Source organism: Oculina patagonica, chromosome 11, assembly GCF_052425735.1.
Source record: "Oculina patagonica isolate OP01 chromosome 11, crgOcupat, whole genome shotgun sequence".
Lineage (NCBI taxonomy): Eukaryota > Metazoa > Cnidaria > Anthozoa > Scleractinia > Oculinidae > Oculina > Oculina patagonica.
In genome coordinates, this window is record NC_135768.1 from 13,466,494 (window position 1) to 13,491,577 (window position 25,084).

General features: G+C 39.2%; 2 protein-coding genes across 2 annotated transcripts; one reads left to right on the plus strand and one right to left on the minus strand.

The window, feature by feature from the left end:
- Positions 1–801: 801 nt before the first annotated feature.
- On the minus strand, positions 802–16,272 carry LOC144630401 (zinc finger CCCH domain-containing protein 15-like). The gene is made up of 13 exons (XM_078488768.1): positions 16,157–16,272; positions 16,004–16,075; positions 15,892–15,924; positions 13,567–13,590; positions 11,076–11,160; positions 10,290–10,451; positions 7,710–7,801; positions 7,408–7,584; positions 6,960–7,028; positions 3,540–3,620; positions 3,000–3,107; positions 2,368–2,538; positions 802–1,366 (listed from the first exon to the last, which is right to left on the minus strand). Exons 1-13 carry the CDS (start codon positions 16,229–16,231, stop codon positions 1,190–1,192), a joined length of 1,326 nt encoding a protein of 441 aa, XP_078344894.1. The 5' UTR covers positions 16,232–16,272; the 3' UTR covers positions 802–1,189.
- A 696-nt stretch (positions 16,273–16,968) lies between these two features.
- LOC144629825 (uncharacterized) lies at positions 16,969–20,575 on the plus strand. Its single transcript, XM_078488040.1, has 3 exons — positions 16,969–17,367; positions 17,944–18,396; positions 19,908–20,575. Exons 1-3 carry the CDS (start codon positions 17,016–17,018, stop codon positions 20,456–20,458), a joined length of 1,356 nt encoding a protein of 451 aa, XP_078344166.1. The 5' UTR covers positions 16,969–17,015; the 3' UTR covers positions 20,459–20,575.
- The last annotated feature ends 4,509 nt before the right edge of the window (positions 20,576–25,084 follow it).

Below are 25,084 nucleotides of genomic sequence, written 5' to 3' on the forward strand. Positions count from 1 at the left end.
CTGTTTTACTATTTTTACAACGCGTGTATCTTTTATGCCATGTCCTCACGCTTTCAATGTCTACAGTTTTTTTGGTTCTATGCCCAAGGTTTTTCCTCCTCCGTTCCAAGCTTTTTTGTTACAAATAAGTAGGTACAAGGGACGAGTTTACTAAAACTATGATTAAACGTCATCTGGTTTAGATGAAGTCTCCAATATTGAAGAAATGACTGAGCCCGAGAGATTGCCTCCAGTAACCTGCGATCAGGGTTCTTTTTTTTCGCGGCAGAAGATAAAACTCCCCTCTTCCGCCGCCGCCAAATAAAAAGAAAGCCTTAACGCAGGTTAAACTGGAACTTAATGACGAAAAGAGAATTGACTAAGACAACGCCCTACCCCCCCCCCCTCCCGGCAAGTAAACGACATAAGTATGGCATAAAAGGGCTGTTTTTGAATGAACATTGCGACACCCTCCTTCTTCACCTCCCCACCACTCAGCCCTTTTTGGCGATGGCTTTTATTGCAAGAATTTCGTCCAAACCGCCAGGTTTGTTACTGCTTTAATCCGTGTTCAATTCTCTTGCGGAACGGAGATGAAAAGATGGCAATAACGAAATTACTGTCCTTAAATTAAATTGATGGCTTCAAAATTACGGTTTTTATCATATCAGCCCGGGAGAGCCACACCATACCAAATGCTTCTAAGTACTTGGATTGCTTGAACAGGTCTGATAAAAGCCGTACTGCCTGTCAGCTGCTCATTTTACACGCGCAATTCAACTTGTTCATACAGATATTTGCAAGTCACAATTCAACGCGTCATACGATAAAACATTTATTTATTTATTCATGTGTTAGTCGATCTGTTTACTGAGCTCAGTTCGCACGTCAAAACTTAGAGGTTTATATTTTCTATCATTCTTGTCCCCAGCGATTTCCTTTTCAAGTCAAAGCCTGTTCCTTGGCATTCCTTGAAAAAGAAGAACTGTGGGAAGAGTAACAAATTTTGTTTAAGGTTACCTCGATTTTAAAAGGTACTGAAATGATTAATTTCAACCACTTCCACTTTTTTGTCTTAACTATAAAAACACTGCATAGCAATGACGTTATGTAAGATTCAATAGACTGTCCAGGTCAGTAAACGCGATCGCTCTCATGTTGAATGTACCACTGTATGGTCATTTGAAGTCTAAAGAATCTTTGGCATTCGTTAATCGACAATTTCGAGATCTTCAAGTTCTAAATCGTCAATGTCCTCGTCCTCGAACAAACTTTCTTCAATAGGTATTCCATTCACTAGCCCAGCATCTGTGTCTTCGTCGGGTAAATCTGTTCCACCACAAGCTTCGTCGAGACCGTTTTCATCGGCGGTAGTTGTGTCTGGGATCTGAGGATTCAAACAACACAAAAGAGAGATAAACAAACAGCTCTTTTGTAGCTGAATAGGTGCTATCACTGATTCCTCAAGTGTTATTGGGTAATACAGTTGTCAAAATGAATAATTTAAGATCAATTTAATACTAAGCCCAATCACTTCTCTTTCTTCCAGTGAGCAGGAGCATGGGCAGGAGGGGTGGAGAGGGGGGGGGGGGGGGTATAGACAACCAAAGATGGACCAGGGCAGGGTTCATACAAAAAAATTGCAACCATTTTCAAGGACTTTTCAAGGACCACCTACCAGGAATGTAATTTCACAGATGGTACATTAATGCCATTCCCAGTCCAAGCTAACAGGTTTTAAAGGTTTTTAAATGGCTAAAATGCATGTGGCATGCACAGGACAATATTAAGAGTTCTATACAAAACCGCTGGTGAATTTGTTTCACTGACATTTGAACTCACGTGCGCAGTTGGATTACTTTGCTTCTCAATTTCCCTTTATCAGCTGCGTTTACACCCAGCTTTTTCAGTGTTTGAAGCTGCTTTACACAGGAAAAGACCAAAGTCTATGTAAAGCAATTCTCTTTCGACCCCACTACATTCAAAGTTGAAGAAAATTCAAGGACTTTTCAAGGACTTACACACAAATTCAATGATTTTTCAAGGAAAAATGGAAGGATTCAAGGACTCCCCCTAAAATTCAAGGACTTTTCAAGACTGTGCGAACCCTGCAGGGGATAGGAAGGAAAGAGAGAGTCCACCTATTGAAAAAGAGAGGATGGGTAGGAGAGGAAGAGAAGGAAAGGGGAATGAAAAGAACTGAAGATGGAGGAAGATCTACCAAGCTATGAACAAAAGGAGTACTTAGGCTAGATATGGGAAGAAAGGGAGAGGAAGATAGATGGGAGCCCGGGAGGACAAAGCAGGGAAGTCAATATTGTTAAATTCAGGGTGGAGGGGAAAAGATACCGGGAAAAATTTTGATGTCATTTATCTCCATAGAGTTACCTGTTGATTGGAGTTTTCACCAGCAGTTGTACTGGTGGCCTGATTAAGTTTTAACCTTTCTGCAGCGTTACTTGCTGTATCCACTGTACCAGTACCATCCACCTCCTTTGCAGCACTGGACATCTCTTCTAATGTCACTTCTTTTGTTGTGGTGTCTACACCTTCATCATCCTTCAAAAGAAGAATGGGAAGATTAACGTATACCATAACTTTTTTCCGCATAATCTCATCTATGAAAAAAGCTAATCCTAGCAGTATTTCATTTGTAATTAATCACATTTGGAAATTATGAGAAGTTTCTTCTCAAAATAAGAATTTACATTGATTACCAAATCAGTCATCTATAACAGGGCATTCATAAGACCGGCCCCCAGAGCTCTGGCAGGTATTCTGCCATGAATTGCTGGCTTAAATTTAGCTACAGCTCCCCATAATATGGAGATGTTTTCACCCTTTTGTATATGCTCTACAAGGGCAGCCACCAGTTCAAATCTTTTTGAAAGCTCTGCCATCATAGACCCATACACATCCAGAGAGAGGCAAAGATAATCAAGCATTATAGGCAGCAATGCGTGCACAAAGATCAATACTGTTCTCCCATCTTGGAATAAATTCAGAGACAAGACACTTACATCATCGTCCATCCGTCTGTAAATACTCATATCCTCTGTAGCCTCGTCGTCGTCAGCATCAGCTTCAGCCAGCTCTGGTCTGAACATGAACACCTCACGACCACTCACCTACAGTAATCATACAAAACAACTTTTTTCTTACCACAATGTCTGTAACAACTGAGTAGACTTGCCTACAAGTCGAGTTCACAAAGCGTGAAGCGCCAAAGCAAGTGCGAAGCATGACCAATGAACCAAAGCGACGACTAAGTCCACAAACTGAAGGACTTAAAAGTTAGCAACAACTAGTACTTTTCACATTAATTATTTTGGTCCCTAAGTGATCCCTAACCTACAACCAGCAAACCACTACATCATTTTGAGTAACCAGGATTATAAAAGCTAAAATAGAACAATGTATTGTGTCTTCAAACTTGTTAAGGTCTGAAGCACACTGTTTGGCAGATAAACCTACCTCAGTGGTCCACTTCAGAAAAAAATTTGTTATGTGAACAATGTTAATATCAATGCAGCAAGACACAAACAGGCATTAAAGCTCACCTTCCCAACTATTCTTCCAGACTTAAATTCATCCTTTTTCTTTGCCTGCTCTTTTTCAAACTTTTCTTTCTTTTCTTTTAACTGTTGAGGAAAAGGGTTTAAGGGTAAGAGGGCAACAGCAACAGCAAAGTCAGTCAGGACAAAAACAAAACATCAAATGAGTTTCAATACACAAAAATACTATACATGTTTATAGCACAACTAAAGTAAAGCGCGCTCTGATTGGTTTATTTAGCGTCTACTATTTGCCCATGGGTGTACGCTGATGTTTGCCTTCAACCTGAGCGCGTGCTCCGATCTCATGAGACATGGCACAAGAACGTATATTTTCTCGATTTTCCTGTGAATTTGAAAAGCTAAACATAAGAAAATCCATCTCTCCATAATGGTGAAAGACTTTTAGGCATATTAGGCACGTCTGAAATAATTCATAAGTTTGTTTTTTGTGTTTTTCTTTTAGGTTTTTCGTCAGCGCTTATGCGAGCACTACAGGCATTTGTTTAAATGAGCGTGCATACTTTTACCTCAAAAGTTGTGCTATAAAACAAATGGTAAACGCCATAGCGTACACTACTGAGTTATGGATGTACATTGTACTTGGGAGGCTTGCTAAGCACTCAAGAAGCTAGAGTCGCATGAGGCAACTCTTACGCTTCTTTCATGCTAAGCAACCTCTCATGTACATCCATAGCTCAATAGTGTACGCTATGGCGTTTTCCAATTGTTAAATGTATACAAGTTTTACCGCAAAAAATGATTTTTGGGGAGAAGAAAATCACAATCTGGAGATAATTATTTTTTAGAACTGGAGGACAGCAGGGGAACAAGACAATGCAAGACATAAGCCACACCTTTTTACTCAAAATTTAAGTGAAAAATCGGGAGTGCAGCTTATTCAGGGAAACATCTCTGGTTTGAGTTCTCAAAGGCCTAATTAATATACCGTATTTTCTCGGTTATAAGGCGCACGGTTTTTTCAAAGAAGATGTGTTTTTTCTTGGGAAAGTTTTTTCCAAAATTGGGGTGCGTCTTATAGCCGAGTATTTTTGTCCAACAAAATCTTATGGCCGCCATTTTACAGAAACTTGCAGTTAAAAAAAGAAAAAAAGAAAACTCTTAGTGTTAGTCATTGACTTTTATAATATTTTACACCTCTAGAATTTTAGAACAAGAAACAGCAAGTTTCAACATGAAGTTTATTATCCGGTATTGATGAGTTGACAAGTTTTGGCAATAACTGCTTATGTCAGCATTATGTTGAAACAGACAAAGAAAATCAAGCATACTCATATTAAACAAACCTTTTTCATCATGGAAAGTTGATAAATGACGTTAGAAGACAAGGAAAATACCAAAAAAGCCAGAGAATCATTGAAAACCACTCGATAAACAAAGAACGAAGCGTGCTTGAGAACTTGGTAACCAAGCTACAAACTCAGTGTTCACTGGTAACTACACATCCGCCAGGTTACTAAGCAGCCAAAATCGAAGCATGAACGATGGAAAAAAAGGTTTGCCTCGAGTGAATTTACGTCTTATATTAGCAAGAAATGTTACCTTTTTACTTGAAAATTGTGCCAAGGAGTATTAACAACATTCAAACATCCAAATTCTGTGAGGAGAACTGTCCTTAAATTGATGACTGCATCTTTTTAACTCCCCAACTCATGGTGCGTCTTATAACCGACTGTTTTCAGAAATTTTTCAGTTTGGAAACAGCATGACAAAGTTGCCAAGTTTGGGGTGCATCTTATAACCGAGTGCGCCTTATAACCGAGAAAATACGGTAAACTTCTCAAGACGTCACTGAATAAACATATAATAACCTGAAAACTTTGTTGTTGTTCACTGCCTTTTCTTTACTCCTCAAAGCTGTTTGCAGTAAAGCCTGCCGGTCACAGGTCTTTCCGCCACATGCGAAAAACATGAAAATAATCGCAAGTACTCACAAGGCATATGGCCGGCCGCTTGGCTTTTTTATTGATCTTCACAGCAAATGCATCTTTTGGATTATCAAACTACTATTCTGCATGAAGTTTTAATCCTGTTGCGGGTAGCAGTTTCCAAAAACCTTGAAAACGTGGTTTCTTCCGTGAGCAAAACCAAAAGCAAGTGCCGCCATGTTTGTTTGATGCCCAGACTCCTCTCGACATTTCAAAGCTTGGTTACTAAGCATTCATTTGTGTACGAATTAAAATTTCATCGAGTGTTTAGAAGTGAAAATCTTGAAAAAATGGTATCAAGAGAGTATCCAACTTTAAGGTGGGTAACTGTTTTGAGCACTTTCCAGTTCTTATACTTTGACGGATCAGTACTACAAATCTTTATCGGTTGATGCTACAATAATGGTATGAAATAAATGCCCAATGATTGGTGAATATGTTATGATTATTTTCATGATGTCACAGGTTACTATAGCAACAGTATAACCTGATAAAAACACCCTTTATTTTGGCTTTAAGAGCTTATACATGTAACTCAAAAATGAGCTCGGTGACCCCCATTTTTTATTATTGAACATTGATCAGCATGTAAAGATACAACTTTTTGGAAAGTTAAAAAAATTTCTACGAAGCAGTTTCAGAGCCACCTTAAATTTTCAAAATTTTAAGGTGGCTCTGAAACCACTTCGTAGAAATTTTTTTAACTTTGCAAAAAGTTGTATCTTAACATGCTAATCAATGTTCGATAATAAAAAATGGGGGTCACCGAGCTCGTTTTTGAGTTGTAAGCACTTAAAGCCAAAATTAAGGATGTTTTTAACAGGTTGTACTGTTGCTATAGTAACCTGTGACGTCATGAAAATAGGGTCGCCCACTACCTCTCAGAACGAGTTAATTCATTGGTTCTTAAAACAATAGATAACAGGTGACAACAATGCCCCTAGCCCTGGTAGTGTTTACAGCGGGCAAATGAAAATAGAGGTTCCAGAGAGGTAGTGTCTTACTGTGAAAATAATCATAACATATTCACCAATCATTGGGCATAAATTTCATAACATTATTGTAGCATCAACTGATAAAGATTTGTAGAACTGACCTGTCAAAGTATAAGAGCTAGAAAGTGCAGGAAACCGTTACCAGCCACCTTAAGATGTTGTGACCTCAAACTAAAACGGAGGTATGACAAGTGAAATTTTGCTTTCATAAGACTTAATTCATATTACAACAACTGCGGTGTCAGTGTTTTGAAACGGTGCCTAATTGCTTTTGTTAAATTGGTTACCAAAAGAACTTCACTTGAACTTCAAACTTTATTGTCAGTATTTTTTTTTCAAAATTTGAGCCTTCAAATTGGGGGTGCGGCTTATCTATGGGTGTGGCTTATACACGAAACTTTACGGTAACTATATACAGGCTATTTGGACCCATTTTTTTAAATCAAAAACTTTGAAACCTAAAAAGATAATTGACCACTTACCTTTCTCTTTTTCCACTCTAAGAATGTTTCTAATGTTAACTTTGTCAAATTTCCACCAAGTTTTGCTCTCTAGAAGATATTCAATAAAAGGTCTTGGTAAATAGACATGCCAATAATTCTCTTTGTTGCAAAGACAACATAGCGCATATAAAAACTTAAAAGTAAATAATTTTTCCAGATTTTGGTGCATTAGTATTTACTATTAAATTATATAAATACTTAGGAAAGTTTGTGAAATCCTGAGGAAGCTGTGGGAACACTTCTGTACAATTCTCACTGTTTTCTCACAGCATTTCTCATTCTTCCATAATCTCACTCATGATTCTATAACTTAATAGAAACACAAAGTAAAAATAGCAAAAGTGAAATAGCAAAAAAGTAGCTTACAGTCATAATCAACTGAAGGAAAGCTAATTTGCACACAGACAACTCTGTATCTAAAACATACCTCTGTTTCTATAAACTCTTCAAATGATATTTCATCTTTGACCTCTTTTTCTTGTTTCTTTTTTAACACAAAACCTGGTGGAAGTGCATGTCTGTAGATACATTTTGGGCCATTAGGGCAATTCCAGAACCAGCCATAAAGCCCCTTTTCAACAGCCTCCAAAAAGAATTTACAAACCTGAAAATAATATAGTTTTACAAGCATTAAAGACCTTTGACTAATGGAAGGTTTATAACATTATTCTGCACATGGTTCAGCATCTCTGATAGCCTTTTGTTTAAACACTTCATTATTGTACTTACAATTTCTGTTTTGGGCATTGTTTTTTCTTTTTCGCCATGTTTTTTCTCAATGACTTCCTCCAATTTGTTCTGATCCCATTTATCCATTGTATCTGGGGGAAAGATAACACAATTTTTTACATAAAATAGAGTGAATTAACTGGATTTTTCTCGTTGAGAAAAAATCATATCTTCACACTGTAAAAATATAATATCTTTCACGTGTGATGATATTGATTGTGCCAGGTTTGCTGACAAGTTTGCCATGTTCCAATCCTGAATGAGCCATAGTTTATCAATATTAAGTCGAAACATCTTCGGATCTTCCTTGGCTATCTTTGGAAATTTTTGGAAAGTTCGGGAAAATGTTCGAAACATCCATATGGCCTTCGGACAACATTTGAAAATCTTGGCAAATCTTCAGGAAATGGTCGGAAATCTTCAGAAAATCATAAAAATCCTTGGTATTAGTAGGTTTATAAAATAAACAAAATAATACATGGTTGCTTGGAGATGCAAAATTACTCTTCTCGTGTTCAAATCGATATTGATTTGAACACTCAATTTCATATTTCCATGCAACCATGCATTATCCTCTACATACTAGTTGTATCTATTGGTAGGTGCCAACGAGCGAAATACTCAGTCATGTTTGTTCATAAGAACAGATACTGAATGGTTTTCGATAGAACTATATTTGTTTGAAATGACAGAAATATGGTAAATTGTATTTTAGGTGATATGCGAAAAAAAGTGCTATTTCTCTGGTGTTCATAAATGACACAGGTTTCATAGCCTGCGTAGCAGGCGCCGTAGTTTCCAGCGTGCGTATTCTCGCACTAAAAAAAGTACACAGATGTCTGCTACGCAGTCTACGGGTTTGATAGATTGATAACTCTTGACAAATCTTTTATTTTTTTCAATGTTCAAAATGTCACAAAACGTGGGCAATAAATGGGGTTTAATCACTGTTTTTTTAATTACAACACACGATGGTTAAAATGTTTCCGAACACAAAAGGGATAGGTGCATTTCAAGAACTTCTCATAAATCAAATCCCAAAATCAAAACTGCTAAGACGCTTTACAGTACAGGGCGCGACAAAAGTGCTGTCCGATAGCCCGGGGCTAGTGGAATTGTCCGTCGGGCTAGCATATTCTGATCACGAGTTGCCCGACGGGCAAGCAACACACGGGCAAGAAACATTGTTTTTGATGACAACCTTCAGAAATAAATGTGCATCAGACAAATTAGAGGGAAAAATTTGGGGCTCGAAAATGTGACTCACTGCATCCTTGGCATCTAAAACTCCTGGTTTTATAGTCGCCAACTTGAATGTGGCGACTATATTCCTCTGTGTTAAGATGAGTAACGACCATTTTCTGAGAAATTGTGTCCTTCCAAAAAATTATATTGGAAGATCTTTGCTTCTTAAACATTCAAAATAAGAAAAGAAGTCATAGTACTCCAATCCATGGTATTGCTTTGCCGTAAAGTACTCCATCTCTTCATAAAACTTGCAAATGGCTGCCCATTTTTGAAAACGCCCCGAAATGCATTGCAGGCTTTGAGTGTGTCATGTATGCATATGAATTGTGTCTCTTGAAATGGACCCTTCAGGATCCTTCATATTTGTAATCCTCTACATTAAGCTACAAAGTTAGTTGCCAGAAAATCGTAACAATGTGTGGTAAGATTATTTTCTTTTTCTTTTGGAATGTTTATGTATTTATTGTCTCCAAAGGAAGAACAATTTTAAATTTGCATATAATTAATTATGCAAATTACCTTCGGGCTAGCTTCTCAGAGCTTTGGGCTAGTAAGATAAATTAACAGCTTGCCCGAAGGGCAAGATGACTTTTCTATTTTCGTCTCACCCTGCAGTAATCAGAGACAGTCATCCAGCATGGACAGGTCAGATTTCAGTCTCGCATGCGAAGTGTCATGTTCAGTTACGCAAAACTCGATTCCCAAGCAAAAATATAACAGAAAACAAAACTTAAACGGTCAAGGAATATTTGGAGACAAAATTTTTATTCAAGTAAACATTACATTTGCCGTTAGAAGCAAAAAACTTTTGACTTTCTTGCATGTTTCACATGCAGTAATTTTAGTGAGCGTCACTTTGTATTGCGCAGAGCGAAAATGCGTGCCAAATAAAATATAAACGGTATTTGATTTGGTAAATCATCGGTCAAACAATTACTATAAACACAATCAACACTAAAAAGTAGCATTTACCCGACTTTGAACAGCATTCTCGTAAGTCAAGAAAACTCCATTTGAAATAAGCAGTCCGCTTTTGATTTTCGTGTCTCTCTTCGTAGATCAAAGGACTCCAAAGTCGAAAGATTATTTCATCGCTTTGAAGACCTTGATGTTCATTTTTTCGGCGGTCGAATATTCTGTAGGGTATTCTCTTTCCATTTAAATTCCATAAAGGTGTATTTATCGTAAAAGGGGTGAATGACCACATTGAAAATTTTAAGCCGCGTGGATGCCATTTTGGTCATTTGCTCTTTAGCAAGGAGTGAGAGACTTGGAACCAGTTGGGAAGAACAATACAACCCAAATCCAGGTAGCTACTTTAGTGATATTTACCATTTTTAAGTTCATCGTCCCCAACATCCCTAGCATCAACATACAAACTTCTTTTCTCTCCTTTTCTGTCCATAGCAATGTCATGAGAAAACTTGCACTTGTCTCCTTTGGAACATTGCCCTTGCTTATAAAATGCGCAAACTACTGACTTGGGATCAGCACCTGTGTGTAGCAATATACACTCAAATCAGACACTTAATTTCAGTGTTGTTAAAATAATGAGAAGGCTAGCAGGGTTTTCAAAACAAGCCGGCAACTGCCAGGATCTGCCAGCTAGTTGATCATATGTTGCCAGTTACTTATAGCAATCAGCTCGCAACAAAAAAGCTCAGCTTCCTACTCTTTGTCACAGCTGCCTACTCTTTCAGTTGCTGACACCTATGGCTGGATTTTAAAGATTGCAGTCAATAATTCTTCTTTTCTTTAAACTAACATTAGCAAAACATTTTAAAAAAAGTTTTGAACATGGAGTTTTCAGCATGCATAAAAATTGGCTGAATTAGCTGAGGGTTAGTGGATTTTATAAACATTTGCCCGATGGGCATGAAACACTTTTTGACTTTTTAGTTGGCAGGTGAAGTAAGGCCAATGAGAAAGACCTTTGTGCTAGAAGAATTGTAATGCAAAGGCAGCCCAGAATATTCCTAGTATTTTGTTTCCACTCCAGATGAGTTGATGCTTGAGTACATTGCTAAAAATGTCGTTAGTTTATGATTGACATGATCTATAACAGGGTTCTATTGTGATCCAGAGTATTTTGTGACGGCATTTGCAGTGTACACTGACCTGCTGATACTTTCTGTGCAATGACAGGTTTGAACAGTTGGTTTAAATCATCTTGCTCTTTCTTCTTTTGTTCTGTTGTCTTTTTCTAGAAATAGAATTTATAACAGAGTTATTTCCAAGATGACAAATATACATACATGTATGAAATAAGTCATATCATGTGAACTGTGGTGAAAGGAAAAAAATCTTCACAGTTACATTTAAACTTAAGCAATTGAACATAATGACAGGAAAAAAATCTGTCTTCACTCCAACAAGATTCAAACTTACTAAGCAAATAAAAGAATGGATTGAAAGTTTGTTTGTCTGTTTGTCAGTTGATGTGTGTGTCTATTCAAAATGGTAATAGGACTGAGTGGAGTCCAATTTGGTCTGTAATCAATCAAGTGATTAACAAAATGGGGCATCCAATTCATATCGTCACAAGTATGATTACAGACAGAATCGGATGACAGGAAGTCCTGTTACCAATAATTGGTAACAGGACCTTCCTGTTCCTTGTACTTAAGATTAATTATTAATCATAACTACAACAAAAATCTATAATTAAAATTAAAACATTACTCTTTGTTTTTGACTGAGATGCACGAGAAATAAAAAAAGTGCACAAATGATGCGTACTTTCCAAAGACTGCATTTCGGATTTAGATTTCAGGAGTAGTGTCACGTGAAATCATAAGCCAAAAAAGTGAATTACAAGCATGACATGTAAACTGTCCTACATATACATGTACTTAGGATAAAATCAGGCTGCTGATGATCAATCAGTTTGTAGAGTTTATATAGTTTAGATAAAAGTGAAGAGTATTGAGAACAGCAATGAGCAATATACACTTGTATGTGGTGGCAACAAGCCAGGAGTAGGCTTTTGTACATTATGCTTTTGTTTCCCCACTAAAATGGTGCACCTTAATGATCCGTTTTCACCACTAAAATGCTCAGTCTCCCCCAAAAAAGTCATAAAAATGCTCGGATAATGCTCATTATACAGACCTTTTTTAAAATTAATTTCAAAGTTTTTAACATGGTGTTAACTGTTAACACTTACACTAGTAATAGTTCTCACTATAAAGCTGCCCCCGCCTTTTTATAATTTGTTTTACAGCAATAATCTAGGATAAGTGGAGTCTTTTGTCGCCTTTAAAATTAGGCTTCTTTTTTACTGTGCCATGTAGTCGTCAAGACATTGTTTGGTCTGTTTGCTGCGGAATTTCTTGTTGTGTGACACCATTGCGTCCCAAAAATATTCACGAGTTCAAGTCGAATATATTACCTAGCGCGCGGAAATAACACCTAGCAGAAATAACACATAACACATTATTCGTGGTGATAACACATTTAAGATTATTCCCGGGCTACAACATTCACAATTAACTTACAATAATTTCCAGTTCAAAAACCCTAAAAATTCCATGAGTAACAAAATATGGCACATTCAAAGATTCAAGAAAACAATTTTTGATCCTTATTCAAACCACTTTTTGGATCAAATAATCTGACAGTTTGTTAGCGAAACGAATTACCCCCGATAGCAAACCTTAACGCTCGAACCGGCTATTGGAACACACATAGCCAAGAACACGAAAACAAATGCTCGAAATCTTTCGACATATTACTAACAACTGCTTCAAATATCACTTAACACAACCAAAGCAGAGAAACCACTCGAGCAAATCTGCGAACACGCGTAAGCCAAAAATCGGAGTAATCAACGTGTGACAAAAGCCAAAACACATGTCAGTCTTTTTAATACCGTTCTAACCCAAGATAGGGATTTTCATTTACCGCTACCCCCTGTTATCGTGACGTCATAATACCCATAACTCCTTCGGGCATTTTCTGCTTTTACGTCATCATTACCCAGAGATCCCTTGCAGCAAAACATCATCATTACCCAGAGATTCCTCGCGGCCTTGTTCGTGCAATTCAAGATTTTTTCTCTTATACATACCATATATTCTGACTGTAAGTACATTCTCTATATATACGCGCAAGCTACAATGAATGCCTCCTCGGGCTTTTGCCTCTGGGCGAAAGCCCTGCGGGGGCAATAAACATACAAATGTTGTAAGTAGCAACAACACTGTATACAAGTTCATAAATATGGCCAAAAAAACATAATCCTCAAAATCATCTACGAGGCTATGTACAGAAAGTAGTTGACTATCTCCAGAAAGTTATTTGTTGTTGAATTTAGAGTTTTAGTCTTCATTTTCTCTAAAAAAAAATAATTTCCTTTTTATTTTCTCTGAAAAAAAAATAATTTTTTGGGAAAATGCCACTAAAATGCTCAAATAATGCTCAATGCTTTTGCCTCACTAAAATGCTCGAAAAATGCTAGCATAATGTACAAAAGCCTAGCCAGGAGCGAGGAGGAAGAGTTTGAAAAGTGGAACAGTTGCTAAGTAGCAACTGATTTCAGTAAATTATTGGAAATTGAAGATAGCTTAAATAATCATTTGACATTTATATTTAAGTACAAAACACTTACTTTGGTTTCCTGCTCCTGGGCAAGCTACATGTAAAAACAACAGTAATCATTAACAAACTAAGTACACAATTGTATGTATATAATTTTCACGGATGTCCTTATAAAAAAAATTGTTACAAATAATATTAAATAATTAAGCTACACGACCAACATGTACATGACTGTACTAATCAAAGGCTCTTCGAGCAACCTCATGGTAATTCGATGAATGAAGTGCCGACCTCCGCATTTTTTCTAAATAAGTGTCCAATAAAGTAAAGCAATCTCACTTTGCTTTATTTTTCCACGTGAGTTGCGTCATTGATGGCTCGTGCTCGCAGGGGTCGTAGCGCTTTTCAGTTTTCACAACCAAAATATTTACCGGTTAGTGTATTACCTTTGATCCTTTTAAGCATTAAGTAAATTTGTTTTGTGAATATGTTTACTTTTCTGTCAGCACGTATAGCGTTATTTTTGAGCAGCGGAAAAAAATTGAGAGAAAAGATACGCCCGAGCACTTCGTGTATCTGCTTGACTCAAAAAGATGAAAAACGGATGACGTGACACGAGGTGACGTGACGCGAAACAAAAACGTGCCGTGGATGTTGTGTTGACTAAAACACGTCACAAGCCGAGCGTAATAATTTTTTATAACAGTTTAAGCGTAACTATATGTAGTTCATAGGTGCTATCAGTAATGTCACAATCTCACTTAATTTGCCTTCGAATGTTTTCTTGCGTGGATGGGTCATTGATAGTTTTTTTCTTCAAATAAGCGTTCAATAATGTAACACAATCTCACTTTATTTCCCTGTGAATGTTTTATTTTTCCATGGGAATTGCATCATTGATGGTTCGTGCTCTCAGGCTTCGTAGCGCGAATTCCGTATTTTATCACAAAAATATTTAAGTGTAACCTTTGATCCTTTTTAGCATTACCGTATTTACTCGAATAAGCGCCGCCCCCGAATAAGCGCCGCCCTCGAATAAGCGCCGCATTTGGGACAAAAAAGTTTATAAGCGCCGCCCTCGATTAAGCGCCGCAGTCCCGATGCGGCGCTTATTCGAGGAATTCCGTTTAACTAAAAGCAGCACTACAAAGCAACTCTAAAACAATCTTGGGCATTTCTTTCCATCAAAAGCGGTGTTTTAAAGTTCAAAGTGATAGTTTTTCCGCTCGCCCATTAGTTTTTCTATCCAACATTCTTAAAATACGTAATTCTGTAAATGTTGTGAAGGCCGCGAACTTTGCCAGGAAAGCTAGCGCCACTTCTCTCTTCAGCAAGAGACGAATATTGACAATCAAAAGACGCTATTTTCAATTACTATAAAGGATTAGATTCTTTGTGGCGTCCAAATTTTAAATAAGCGCCGCCCTCAAATAAGCGCCGCCCTCGAATAAGCGCCGCACTTGAGGGGCAAAAAATTTAATAAGCGCCGCGGCGCTTATTCGAGTAAATACGGTAAGTAAATTTGTTTTGTGAATATTTTTACTTTTCTGCCAGCACGTATAGCGTTATTTTTAGCAGCGAATAAAATTTGAGAGAAAGATGCGCGTTTCTGCACGACTCAAAAAGATCAAGAACGGATGACGTGACACGAAGATGTTGTGACGCGAAACAAAAACGTGCATGAATGTTGTGTTCACTAAAACGCGTCTTTGAATGTTTTCTTACGTGAATGGGTCTTTGATAGCCTATGCTCTGAGGCTTCGTTGAGCGAATTCTATTCTCTTTTATCACCAGAGGATAAGTGTAAGTGATCCTCTTTCGATTTGTTTTGTGAAATTCAATTTGATTCCCTGAAAGAGAGAGACCCTGGAACGAGGTTGAAGAATAATTTGTTTCTGATTGACATGTGCTGAATGCGTTTAAAGGACCTTTCTGTCAGCACGTTTCTCGTTTAATGATGAATTAATTGCGGTTTGATATCAGAATCCAGTGAGTGAGTGAGTGTTCGAGTGAGAAAATGCGGCCCATAACATAACCTCATTACCATTCGGTAAAAAGTCAGAGGATAATTAATTAGACAATTGGTATTATTATACACAAATTCCATTAAAACTATTTTGGCATTTAATTTGATAGTCTAAGCTTGAGAAAATCGTCTAGCATTTATATTTGGATGATGGGAAACTTACGGTTGAAGACAGCTTATCAAATGGAGTTTCAAAGTTTGTCAGTACTTGTACCGCCTAAAATACCCTAATTTTAGAGAAGACCATTTTGATATATAAACTCGGTACGAATCACTGAGGTTCAATACGTAAAATATTTAGCTTACGTAAGCTGTAATTTACTTTTAGTACATCAAATTTGAACGTGTTTTCAGTTGTGTTGTACATACCTTTCTTGCACTGGGATTTCCACCATATTTCACCTTTCATGGGAGAAACGAAAACTAACAATTACTTAAATCGTAAAATCTCTAAAAATACGTCCAATTTTATCGAGCCTACCTGTTGAGTTACGTGTTTTACGAATGTCTGTTGCTTCTTGCCTTTCTTGTTTTTCAACCCAAAAGTTTTATCCTGTACGAGACAGAAATCACAAATCTAAGCTAACAGAAGGCAAGCCGGTTTATCCAAGAAGAAGACCAGTTTGTTAAATACCTCGATTATCTTTTCTTTCTTTTTCTGTTCGGTTTTTTTCGTTGGCTCATTCGCAGCCTTCTTCTTCGGAGGCATGATGGCGGACACGCGGATTTCCCGGCAAACTGTGCAGGCTTGTTCGTATTACCCAGAACTCCTTGCAAAGTTCGCGGAGGAAAATGGCGGGAAAATCGCATCTCGCAGCTTCGTCCTCAGGACTTCTCGGTTGTGAAAATTAAAGAATTAATGGAGAACAGGAATTGATCTCTTTTTTCTGATTTCGAGAAAAAAAAAAGTCGAACAATTCCATGCCAACCAGAAACGAAACCCGGGAACGAAAAGAAACCACCCAAACGAAACGAAACGGTTAGCCTGAATAGCACTCCGGTAAGCCTTAGTAAGGCTCAGGGTAGCCTGTTTCCAGGTTAGATCAGGTTACGGAAAGCTCTCGGGTTTCTCTTGTTTCGGCGGTTTCGTTTCGTTTCGAGTTTTATACGACCTTATACATACCGTTTTGAGCCCCATGTAAAAATCCCGCTCAATGTAATTAACCAGTATTTCATACTCCAAAATTTAATTTAAGTCCGCTAGAAGGAATTACATAGCGCTTTGGAAAACACCAAAGTAAGCTTTTACAAAGAAAAGAAAAGATAACTTACAGTTTTATTTTAAAAGCCAATAACACAGACAAACAACAAACACAAACACTTCAAACAGTTTCAAACAGCTGAGCGTGCACGCGCATGTATTTTCAACCAATCAGAAGTCGCGTTCGTGAGCTATTTACGCGTCACGTAAGAACCACGAGAAATTCCATGGAAACGCAAAAATAACAGATTCGAAAACCTCAAAAAAGTTTTCTTCGCAGATAACGTTCACCATGGCGAGAGCTTCTCCCTATTTACCAACAGATCGTCAATCTGATTATGCATTGCTCGCCTTTCCAGAGAAGCTATGGTGGATTGTCAATAATCCTAAACACGAAGAAATTCACTGGAATGCACTAGGAACAGGCATCGTTATTCCAAGCATTCAGAGATTCGTTTCTGAGATTCTAAACAATCCATCGAGCGCGCTTTTCAAAACGAAACACTTTGCGAGTTTTGTTCGACAACTGAACTTGTATGGATTTCGTAAAGTCACTGAGTATCCAAAGAGGACCCCATCTTCACCGTTGTCGTTTTTTTCGAAATGCGAATTTAAACATCCTTATTTCCGGAAGGGAAGACGAGGTAAGGTTAGAAAAACAAATAGATTATTCCCTCTCCTTTAGAGGATTATTCATATTTCCAAGTGGGCACAAAAGGTTTAAAAAATAAAAAAAACCATCTTTCTTTCTGTGTCATACGCTTTAACACTAATTTCCCATTGTGTCTTTAAGGTTTCAAACACTTTTTTTAGATCTTTATAAGTTTGCGCTGGAAGTACCCAATAAATTTTACGAATTCTTTGATGTTTTTTAAGAAGTTTAAAGCGGAAAAGAAAAGGTGGAGGATTAGTGGATTTGAAATAAATAAGGGAGAGGATATTAAATTTACAATTAAAATTTATAGAAGTTTTTGTTAATAATCATTAATGACACCAAAATTGTCTATTCCAAACCCGAAGTACTTTCTCGTTGGGAATAGTGTCAATTTAAATGTGATAGTTTTTATTTTGAAAATTTGCAGGCGTCTTGTTTTCTCAGCCTTTAAACTTAAGGACATGATCTGAAAGGTTACTTCCGCGCAACGCTATTCTATTATGTTATTCCCGCCAAGAGAAAAGAACTTTTTAAAAAAATCTCAATTTAATCTTCTCACCTACAGATCTGTTGCTCCACGTTAAAAGACAACTTTACTCAGTCAAGAAACCCGAACGCAGGCGACAGAAAAGCCACACACCTTCTGCGATGGGAAGACCGTTTGATCAACCACCTGGGCCCGCTTCACTTGGCGCAACCGCATGGAACCCTACTTTGTATACACCTATGCCACTCGTCCCCTGGCAAACCTCTCTTCAAATGCCATTAACTCTGTATGCACCGTTTTGTAATGCTTATCAGCTGGCACAAATGCAGCAAGGACCAGTGGGCAGTCTACCAAGCGTTCAAGGGCTCGGATTGCCAGGACAGATTAAACAAAGCTCTACGAGCCCTTCCATGATGTGGACTCAGAGTTTGGGATCTCATGAAGGAAATGTGAAATCCGTTTCTTGTCCTGCACCAATAAGACACGAAACCATGACTTCCCAGGAATCTTTGCCAGTAGAAGCTGTCGAAAGTACGTTGTTTCGCATTCACTTTTTTGAGAAATCAAATTCAATTCTTTTGTTTCGTTCATCCGCCCTGGTCCGTTCATTTAATCATTCATTTACTATTCATCTATCCGTGATATCCACTGTATATCCATCCATCCTTTCCAGGGCCGTACCTAGGATTTTTTGTCTGCGGGGGCAAACTCCGCTAAACTCCGCTGCGGGGGGCAAACTCCATTATACAGTCGACTCCCGATAACTCGAACCTTCAAGGGAAATTGAAAATGGTTCGAGTTATCGGGAGTTCGAGTTATCGGAAGTTTATAACAAATGAACGGAAATAAGGAAAAAACGGTGTTTACCGCTGATTTTCTATTCATACAGTGTTGACCGGTGTACATTTTAAACAAATTTAATTCGAGTATAGAAGAGCCAAAAGAAAAAGGAACAATATACTTCTAAATCACTGTATAAACCAGAACGTAACGTAACGTGAAACAAAGCAAACCAGCTGCGAACATCGTAGGTTTCAAAGAGAACAACGCTATAGGCTACTGCTGCAGAGTTTATGCCATTTACTTTTCCGTGCAGTGGTCAGTTAATTCGTCCTGGCGATAATCCTTAAACGTTTTCTAAGGTTGGATTTGAAAGAATAGGTATCACCCTCCACAAACAAACTGAACGTCTGTAGCACGTCAAGTACGTTAATGGCGTGCCACAGTTTGTTGAGGGGCGTTTCGGGAACGGCTCTGACTCGTGTACGCTTTTATTTCAAAATAAATACAACGTTTTGGGCTACAGTACACTGTTTGTTTTGACTTTTCACGTCTTGACAAACATGGTTCGAGTTATCGAGGGTAAAATTATATAGAAAATGACCTGAAGGGAAATGAAAATTGGTTCGAGTTAGCGGGAGATTCGAGTTATCGAGGGTTCGAGTTACCGAGGGTAAAATTACAGTAAATGTATGACGGAAATCCAGGGGAAATCGATTTTGGTTCGAGTAAGCGCAAGGTTCGAGTTAGCGAGGGTTCGAGTTATCGGGAGTCGGCTGTAGAATATATACAAGAAATAGCCCAGCAAAATCAAACACTATGTTAGAAATTTAGTTTTCCTGGCGGGGGCAACTGCCCCCTCTGCCCCCCCCCCCCCCGCTAGGTACGGCCCTGCTTTCCTTAAATGTCATGATTAGTCAGTCAGTGTCGTCAGTCAGTCTGTCTGTCAGTCAGTTAGTCAGTCCATCCGTCCGTCAGTCAGTCCATCAGTCAGTCAGTCAGTCCGTCCGTCCGTCCGCCTGTCCGTCTGTCCGTCTGTCAGTCAGTCAGTCAGTCCGTCAGTCAGTCAGTCAGTAAGTCAGTCATCCAGTTGGCGGCCAGTCAATCGTTCTTTCGTTTATTAATTCGGTGATTTTAATGCTCAACCTTTAAGTTTGTAAGGAGCACTGAAGGTATTTGATTCACTAGCTAACTGACTGACTGAATGAATGATTAATTGTATTTTAATTGATTAATTTGTGAACTACTTTCATTCTCATTAGGTCTTAATAGTCTACACTCTCCTCCAACAATAAAATCAACAGCGACCGCCATTCCAATCACTACCCCAAATGCTGTCGTCTTAAACAATGCGCCGCACCCAACAGCTATTCCTGAGACCGAATCTAATGCAAGACACAATGGCTTTCTACCAGGAAATTCATGCGGTGCCCTCGACGCCACGCTTAACTCATCTGTTCCCAACAACAATCCTGAGTTATCACAAAAAACGACGCATTCACCTAGAAAGCAGTCCGCTGAACCGTCTGTCTCATTCTCGCAATCTTTTACAGTGCACGCACTACTGAAGAAATCCGCTGAGAAACCCTTTGATTCAGGCTCACAGTCTTTCACAGTGGACGCACTCGTGAGGGAATCCATTGTAAAGCCTTCTGCCTCAGTTTCACAGCCTTTTACAAAGAAGGAGATAGGAGAGGGTTCTGTATCTGACGGCGAAGTTAGAAATGCTCAGGAATTGTGCAGCAGCAGAGGAATTCCATTAAGCTGCGTTCGATTTCAGAACGAGTATGCTAATGCAGCAAAACTTTTGTAAAGGAGATTAAGATCACTTTTCAGTACAAATACTGAAAACAAACGTGCAGAATTCAATGTAAACTATTACGATTTTTCTCATAATTTTTGGCATAATAGCTGTAAAAGTGATTGAACAGAGAAAACGCTTGTATCGCGCCGTTTTGCAGCTTTTGTCATTAAATAAACTGGTACCGTCTATACAGTACAAATAAATATTTGTTTTCTATATTATTTAAGTGTTCTTGTTATACATGTCGTCATCATTATCATCTTACTGAAAATACTGGAACCAGTAGTGCGATCGGAAGAAGACATTTAAAGAAGATTTTTTAAGCCAATCTGTTTTTCTTTTCTAAATTTTCGGTGACATCTGTTCACCTTCATCAGAGTTAGTGAAAGTTTGTTGGAGCTCGCGCTACCAATCCGTGCGTTAGTGCGACATTTTAATTTTGAATTAACGGCACATAAGCGAGAGGAAGAGCTTTGCGTTCGTTGATAGCATCGCTGTCCAAAGTGGAGTGCCACGACTCCAAGAAAAGCCTCTTGCTGTAATTGACTACACCACGCTCGAGGATCTGGGCGTCCTTCGGATGGATGTTATGTTCCGTTGACTCAGCATGCTGATTAATTGCTGATTCGCTATTGCTCGCGCGGGCCTGGATCATGTTCGGCTCCGCGCGAGGACCACGAGCGCTTGCTTTCCCCGATGTACGAAAAAGAGCAGTCGTGGCACTTCACTTTGTAAACAATTCCTGCCATTCGGTTAATCGCTGGTCTATCCTTCGGCTTTCTGAATACGTGGCCTAATGTTCTTACAGGCTTGAATGCCGTCCGAACGCGGAATTTCTTGAGTACACGGCCCACTCGATCCGATGCACCCCTTACGTACGGCAGGACTGCAAGTCCTAATGGTCTTTCTTGCGTTGGCCTCTCCTTTGTTCTGTCCCTGATGCATTTCTTAAACAGGACGTCAGGGTACCCATTTGCTCTCAGATCATGCAGGACTCGATCTTGTTCATTGGTTCTCAGTTCAGGGCGCGACGGTAGCAAGTTGGCCCTGTGCAGGAGTGTTTTGACCACGGCCTCTTTGTGCTACATTGGGTTGTGAGAGGCGAAATCGAGATATTTGTTCGTGTGAGTTACTTTCCTGAAGACTTCGATTTCTATAGAGCCATTGCTCAACACTGTGATTTGCGTGTCCAAGAAGGAAATACGCCGACCCTTGTCCGTTTGCTTTGCGCGCTCTATTGTAAACTGGATGTTGCTATCAATAGAGTTAAGATGTTGGTGTAATACTTGCACGTCTGTTTTCTTTAAACATACGTTCGAGTCATCGACATACCTCCGCCACCAGCTAGGTGTTACTGGGGAGGTGGACAAGGTTCGATCTTCGATGTTGTTCATAACAAGGTCCGCAATCACTGCGCTGACCGGTGACCCCATAGCGCAACCAAATACTTGATGGTAATGCATTTCCGCATAAGTGAAATAACTGTTGTTCAGCACGATCTCCAACAGGCCAATGACTTGCTCCACGGTGAGGTTGGTTGTTTCTTTCCACTCATCGGACTGCTCGAGGTTTGTTTTCACAACTTCGATCGCCAACTTAACCGGGATGGAGGTGAAAAGAGATACGACGTCAAAGGATACAAGTTCCTCATCGTCAGCAACTCTTTGGTTAATTACGAATTCTGAAAACTCAGTCGAGTTGCGCACGGTATAGTGGTTTCCTTTCTGCAAGGTCTTGAGTACTCTAGCCAAGTACTTGGATACTTCGTATGTTGGCGAACCAATGCAGCTGTTTATTGGCCTTAGGGGAATACGATCCACATCCGCTGAAACTGTGTAATGGTCATCACGTGGTCTAAGCTCCACCTTGTGAACTTTGGGAAGCCCATAAAAAGATGCAGGATTTGGATCGGGAACTTAGAGCCGTTTGTACTCATTCTCAGAAAGGTTGCCGGACTGCTTAAGGCTTTGCAGCTTCCTCTGTAGATCTCGTGCAGTTTTTGCAGTCGGGTTCCGTCTTTTGTCTGTGATCTGCTCGTACGTTTTACGGTCTTGAAGCCTGGACTTGATTTCTTGTTGGTAATCAGACTTGTTCATCACCACGACAGCGTTACCCTTGTCCGCGGGAAGAATCAGTATGTTCTCGTTCTGCTGAAGACCTCTTAGCGCCTCTCGTTCTTCTCTTGTTATGTTGCTCGTTTTCGGAGGCTTAGCGTTCTTCAGTATATGGCTCACTTCAACCCTGATTTCGTCTTGAGCCGCGGCTGGCAGCCCTGAAATGCTTTGCTCGACCGATGCTACGATATCTTTTCGAGGTATTGAGCTAGGCGTCATCGCGAAATTAAGCCCTTTTCTGAGCAACTGGACTTCACTATCTTTTAGGTCAGCGGAGGACGCGTTCACTACCCATTTCTTCTTTATTTCCTCATGATCGTGAGAATCATCGGCACAAAAGTCCAGTTTTTTGTTCTGTCTATCGAGCAGTTTTGATTTGAGTTGTTCAGCCTCACGCGAAACCTCTTTCATAAGATCTTCAAAGCAATGATCACTGATCACTGTCCTTACCTCAGATTTAAGTTCGTTCATTTTTTCAACAGACTTTCTCAACCTCTCGTGGCTTTGACTGATTATAAGCCGCAAATAAGCCCATCCTGTTCTCTGTGCAAGCGCCTTCGCTTTAACGCTTTTCAAAGGTGGTCTGAATCGCAGGAACCGTGGTAACTTTCCCTGTTCTTTGCTCAAGTGACAGAATCTAAGATGCGACTTGTAACGAACTTGGGATAGGATAGCTTTTTCCAATCGTCTGACCTTGTGTAGCACCGCTGTGCTATGCGTGTTCTTGATATTACTGAAAATACTGGAACCAGTAGTGCGATCGGTAGAAGACATTTAAAGAAGATTTTTTAAGCCGATCTGTTTTTCTTTTTTTTCGCATAAGTGAAATAACTGTTGTTCAGCACGATCTCCAACAGCATGCTGAGTCAACGGAACATAACATCCATCCGAAGGACGCCCAGATCCTCGAGCGTGGTGTAGTCAATTACAGCAAGAGGCTTTTCTTGGAGTCGTGGCACTCCACTTTGGACAGCGATGCTATCAACGAACGCAAAGCTCTTCCTCGCGCTTATGTGCCGTTAATTCAAAATTAAAATGTCGCACTAACGCACGGATTGGTAGCGCGAGCTCCAACAAACTTTCACTAACTCTGATGAAGGTGAACAGATGTCACCGAAAATGAACTTTTCTAAATAACACAAAAAATACCAGCGAATTTGAGGGAAAATCAGTGCGAAATCGCTTCGTAGACTGTAAGATTACCTATTTCCGCTGTAGCTGACGAGTGTCCCAACTAACATTAGGACAATCGCTCCAGCAACCTCGTCCCCAGGGCGCTTTTCCTTTCAGGGCGGGAGGGGCGCCCCTCCCGCTCTGAAGGGAAAAGCGCCCTGGGGACGAGGTTATCGCCCCAGTTCCCATTTTTCGGAAAAGTTACAACAATTTCTCAAGTTCTCGATCCAACATTTTTTTGCGTCGCATTGCAGGCTACGTCATTTTCATGGTCTGTACCCTTATCATCAATAGCTCTCGATCAATGAAAGCGCGAGCAGCAACCTTGGTCAACCTAGCCTGATTAATAGAGCTATTCAGTTTCTCGTCATGGAGGTACACGATCAGCGTCATTAAGCAACCAGTCTTTAACCAGGAAACGACGGTCACTACTGTATTGGCAAAGGGAGACTCAGTACAAGTTGGAGTGTAGCCTGTGTACAGCCGTCGTGGGACTTTTTTGAGTGACGTCTAGCCTGCTAATAGAACAGAGTGTCTCTTGGAATGAAAATACCCTGGGTTTTCGTGTCAAATTGGTTACCAGTTCCTCTCGACTCTTTCCAGTAAGAAACGAAAGGCAATATTAAACGAATAACTCTAAGACAATAAACAAAATACTCAAAAAAGATATTTTACATGGTTTTATTCAGTAAGGAGATTTTTTACACAGTTTGTTAGTCGTTAGCTCCATTTCTATACTGCCTAGCCTAACTTATTACTAAGCAATGTTTATTAACCATTGACATTTTCGTCAACCATTGGATCAAATTGATTAAGACGAGTTTCAATGCTCGAATAACTTGAGAACGCACACGAATTTCCACCTACTGTTTCATATTTCAACAAAGTAACAATTGCAAGGTACGGAAATCCACCTGCGTTCGCAGTTCTAATTATTGTAAAACTCGCTTTGAACGAAGTTTAAATTACTAATTTTGACCAGAGGCGTTTTCCACCGATTCGAAGTCGGTGCCCGTTTCCTCTATAGATTTAAAGGTAAAAAATCTCATGGCTTTCTATATCTATACATTTTGCTAATAATATTTCGATATACGAAAAATTAATCACTTTTACGTTTTATTCCAAGATCGTTCAAAAAGACAGCCACCATAGGTGACGGTTAAAAATACTATTGACCACCCGATTAAGATTTAACAGGTAGTTGTCAAATGCAACATCTTGCACAATAAACGATCAAGGCTTAAGGGCCCTTAAATTTATAACTGCCGATTCAATTTAATTTAATAGAATAGTCTTAGAAAACTAAAACATTCTAATTTGTTTGTTGATACTACAGGAGTACAGTTCG

Excerpts from the sequence above, each read along its gene's own strand:
- LOC144630401 (XM_078488768.1), bottom strand. The coding sequence starts at position 16,231 with ATGCCTCCGAAGAAGAAGGCTGCGAATGAGCCAACGAAAAAAACCGAA. Across the intron at positions 11,161-13,566 it reads CCCAGGAGCAGGAAACCAAA|AAAAAGACAACAGAACAAAA; the intron begins GTAAGTGTTTTG and ends TTCTATTTCTAG. Across the intron at positions 10,452-11,075 it reads TGCACAGAAAGTATCAGCAG|GTGCTGATCCCAAGTCAGTA; the intron begins GTCAGTGTACAC and ends TGCTACACACAG.
- LOC144629825 (XM_078488040.1), top strand. The coding sequence starts at position 17,016 with ATGGCGAGAGCTTCTCCCTATTTACCAACAGATCGTCAATCTGATTAT. Across the intron at positions 17,368-17,943 it reads TTTCCGGAAGGGAAGACGAG|ATCTGTTGCTCCACGTTAAA; the intron begins GTAAGGTTAGAA and ends TCTCACCTACAG. Across the intron at positions 18,397-19,907 it reads GCCAGTAGAAGCTGTCGAAA|GTCTTAATAGTCTACACTCT; the intron begins GTACGTTGTTTC and ends CATTCTCATTAG.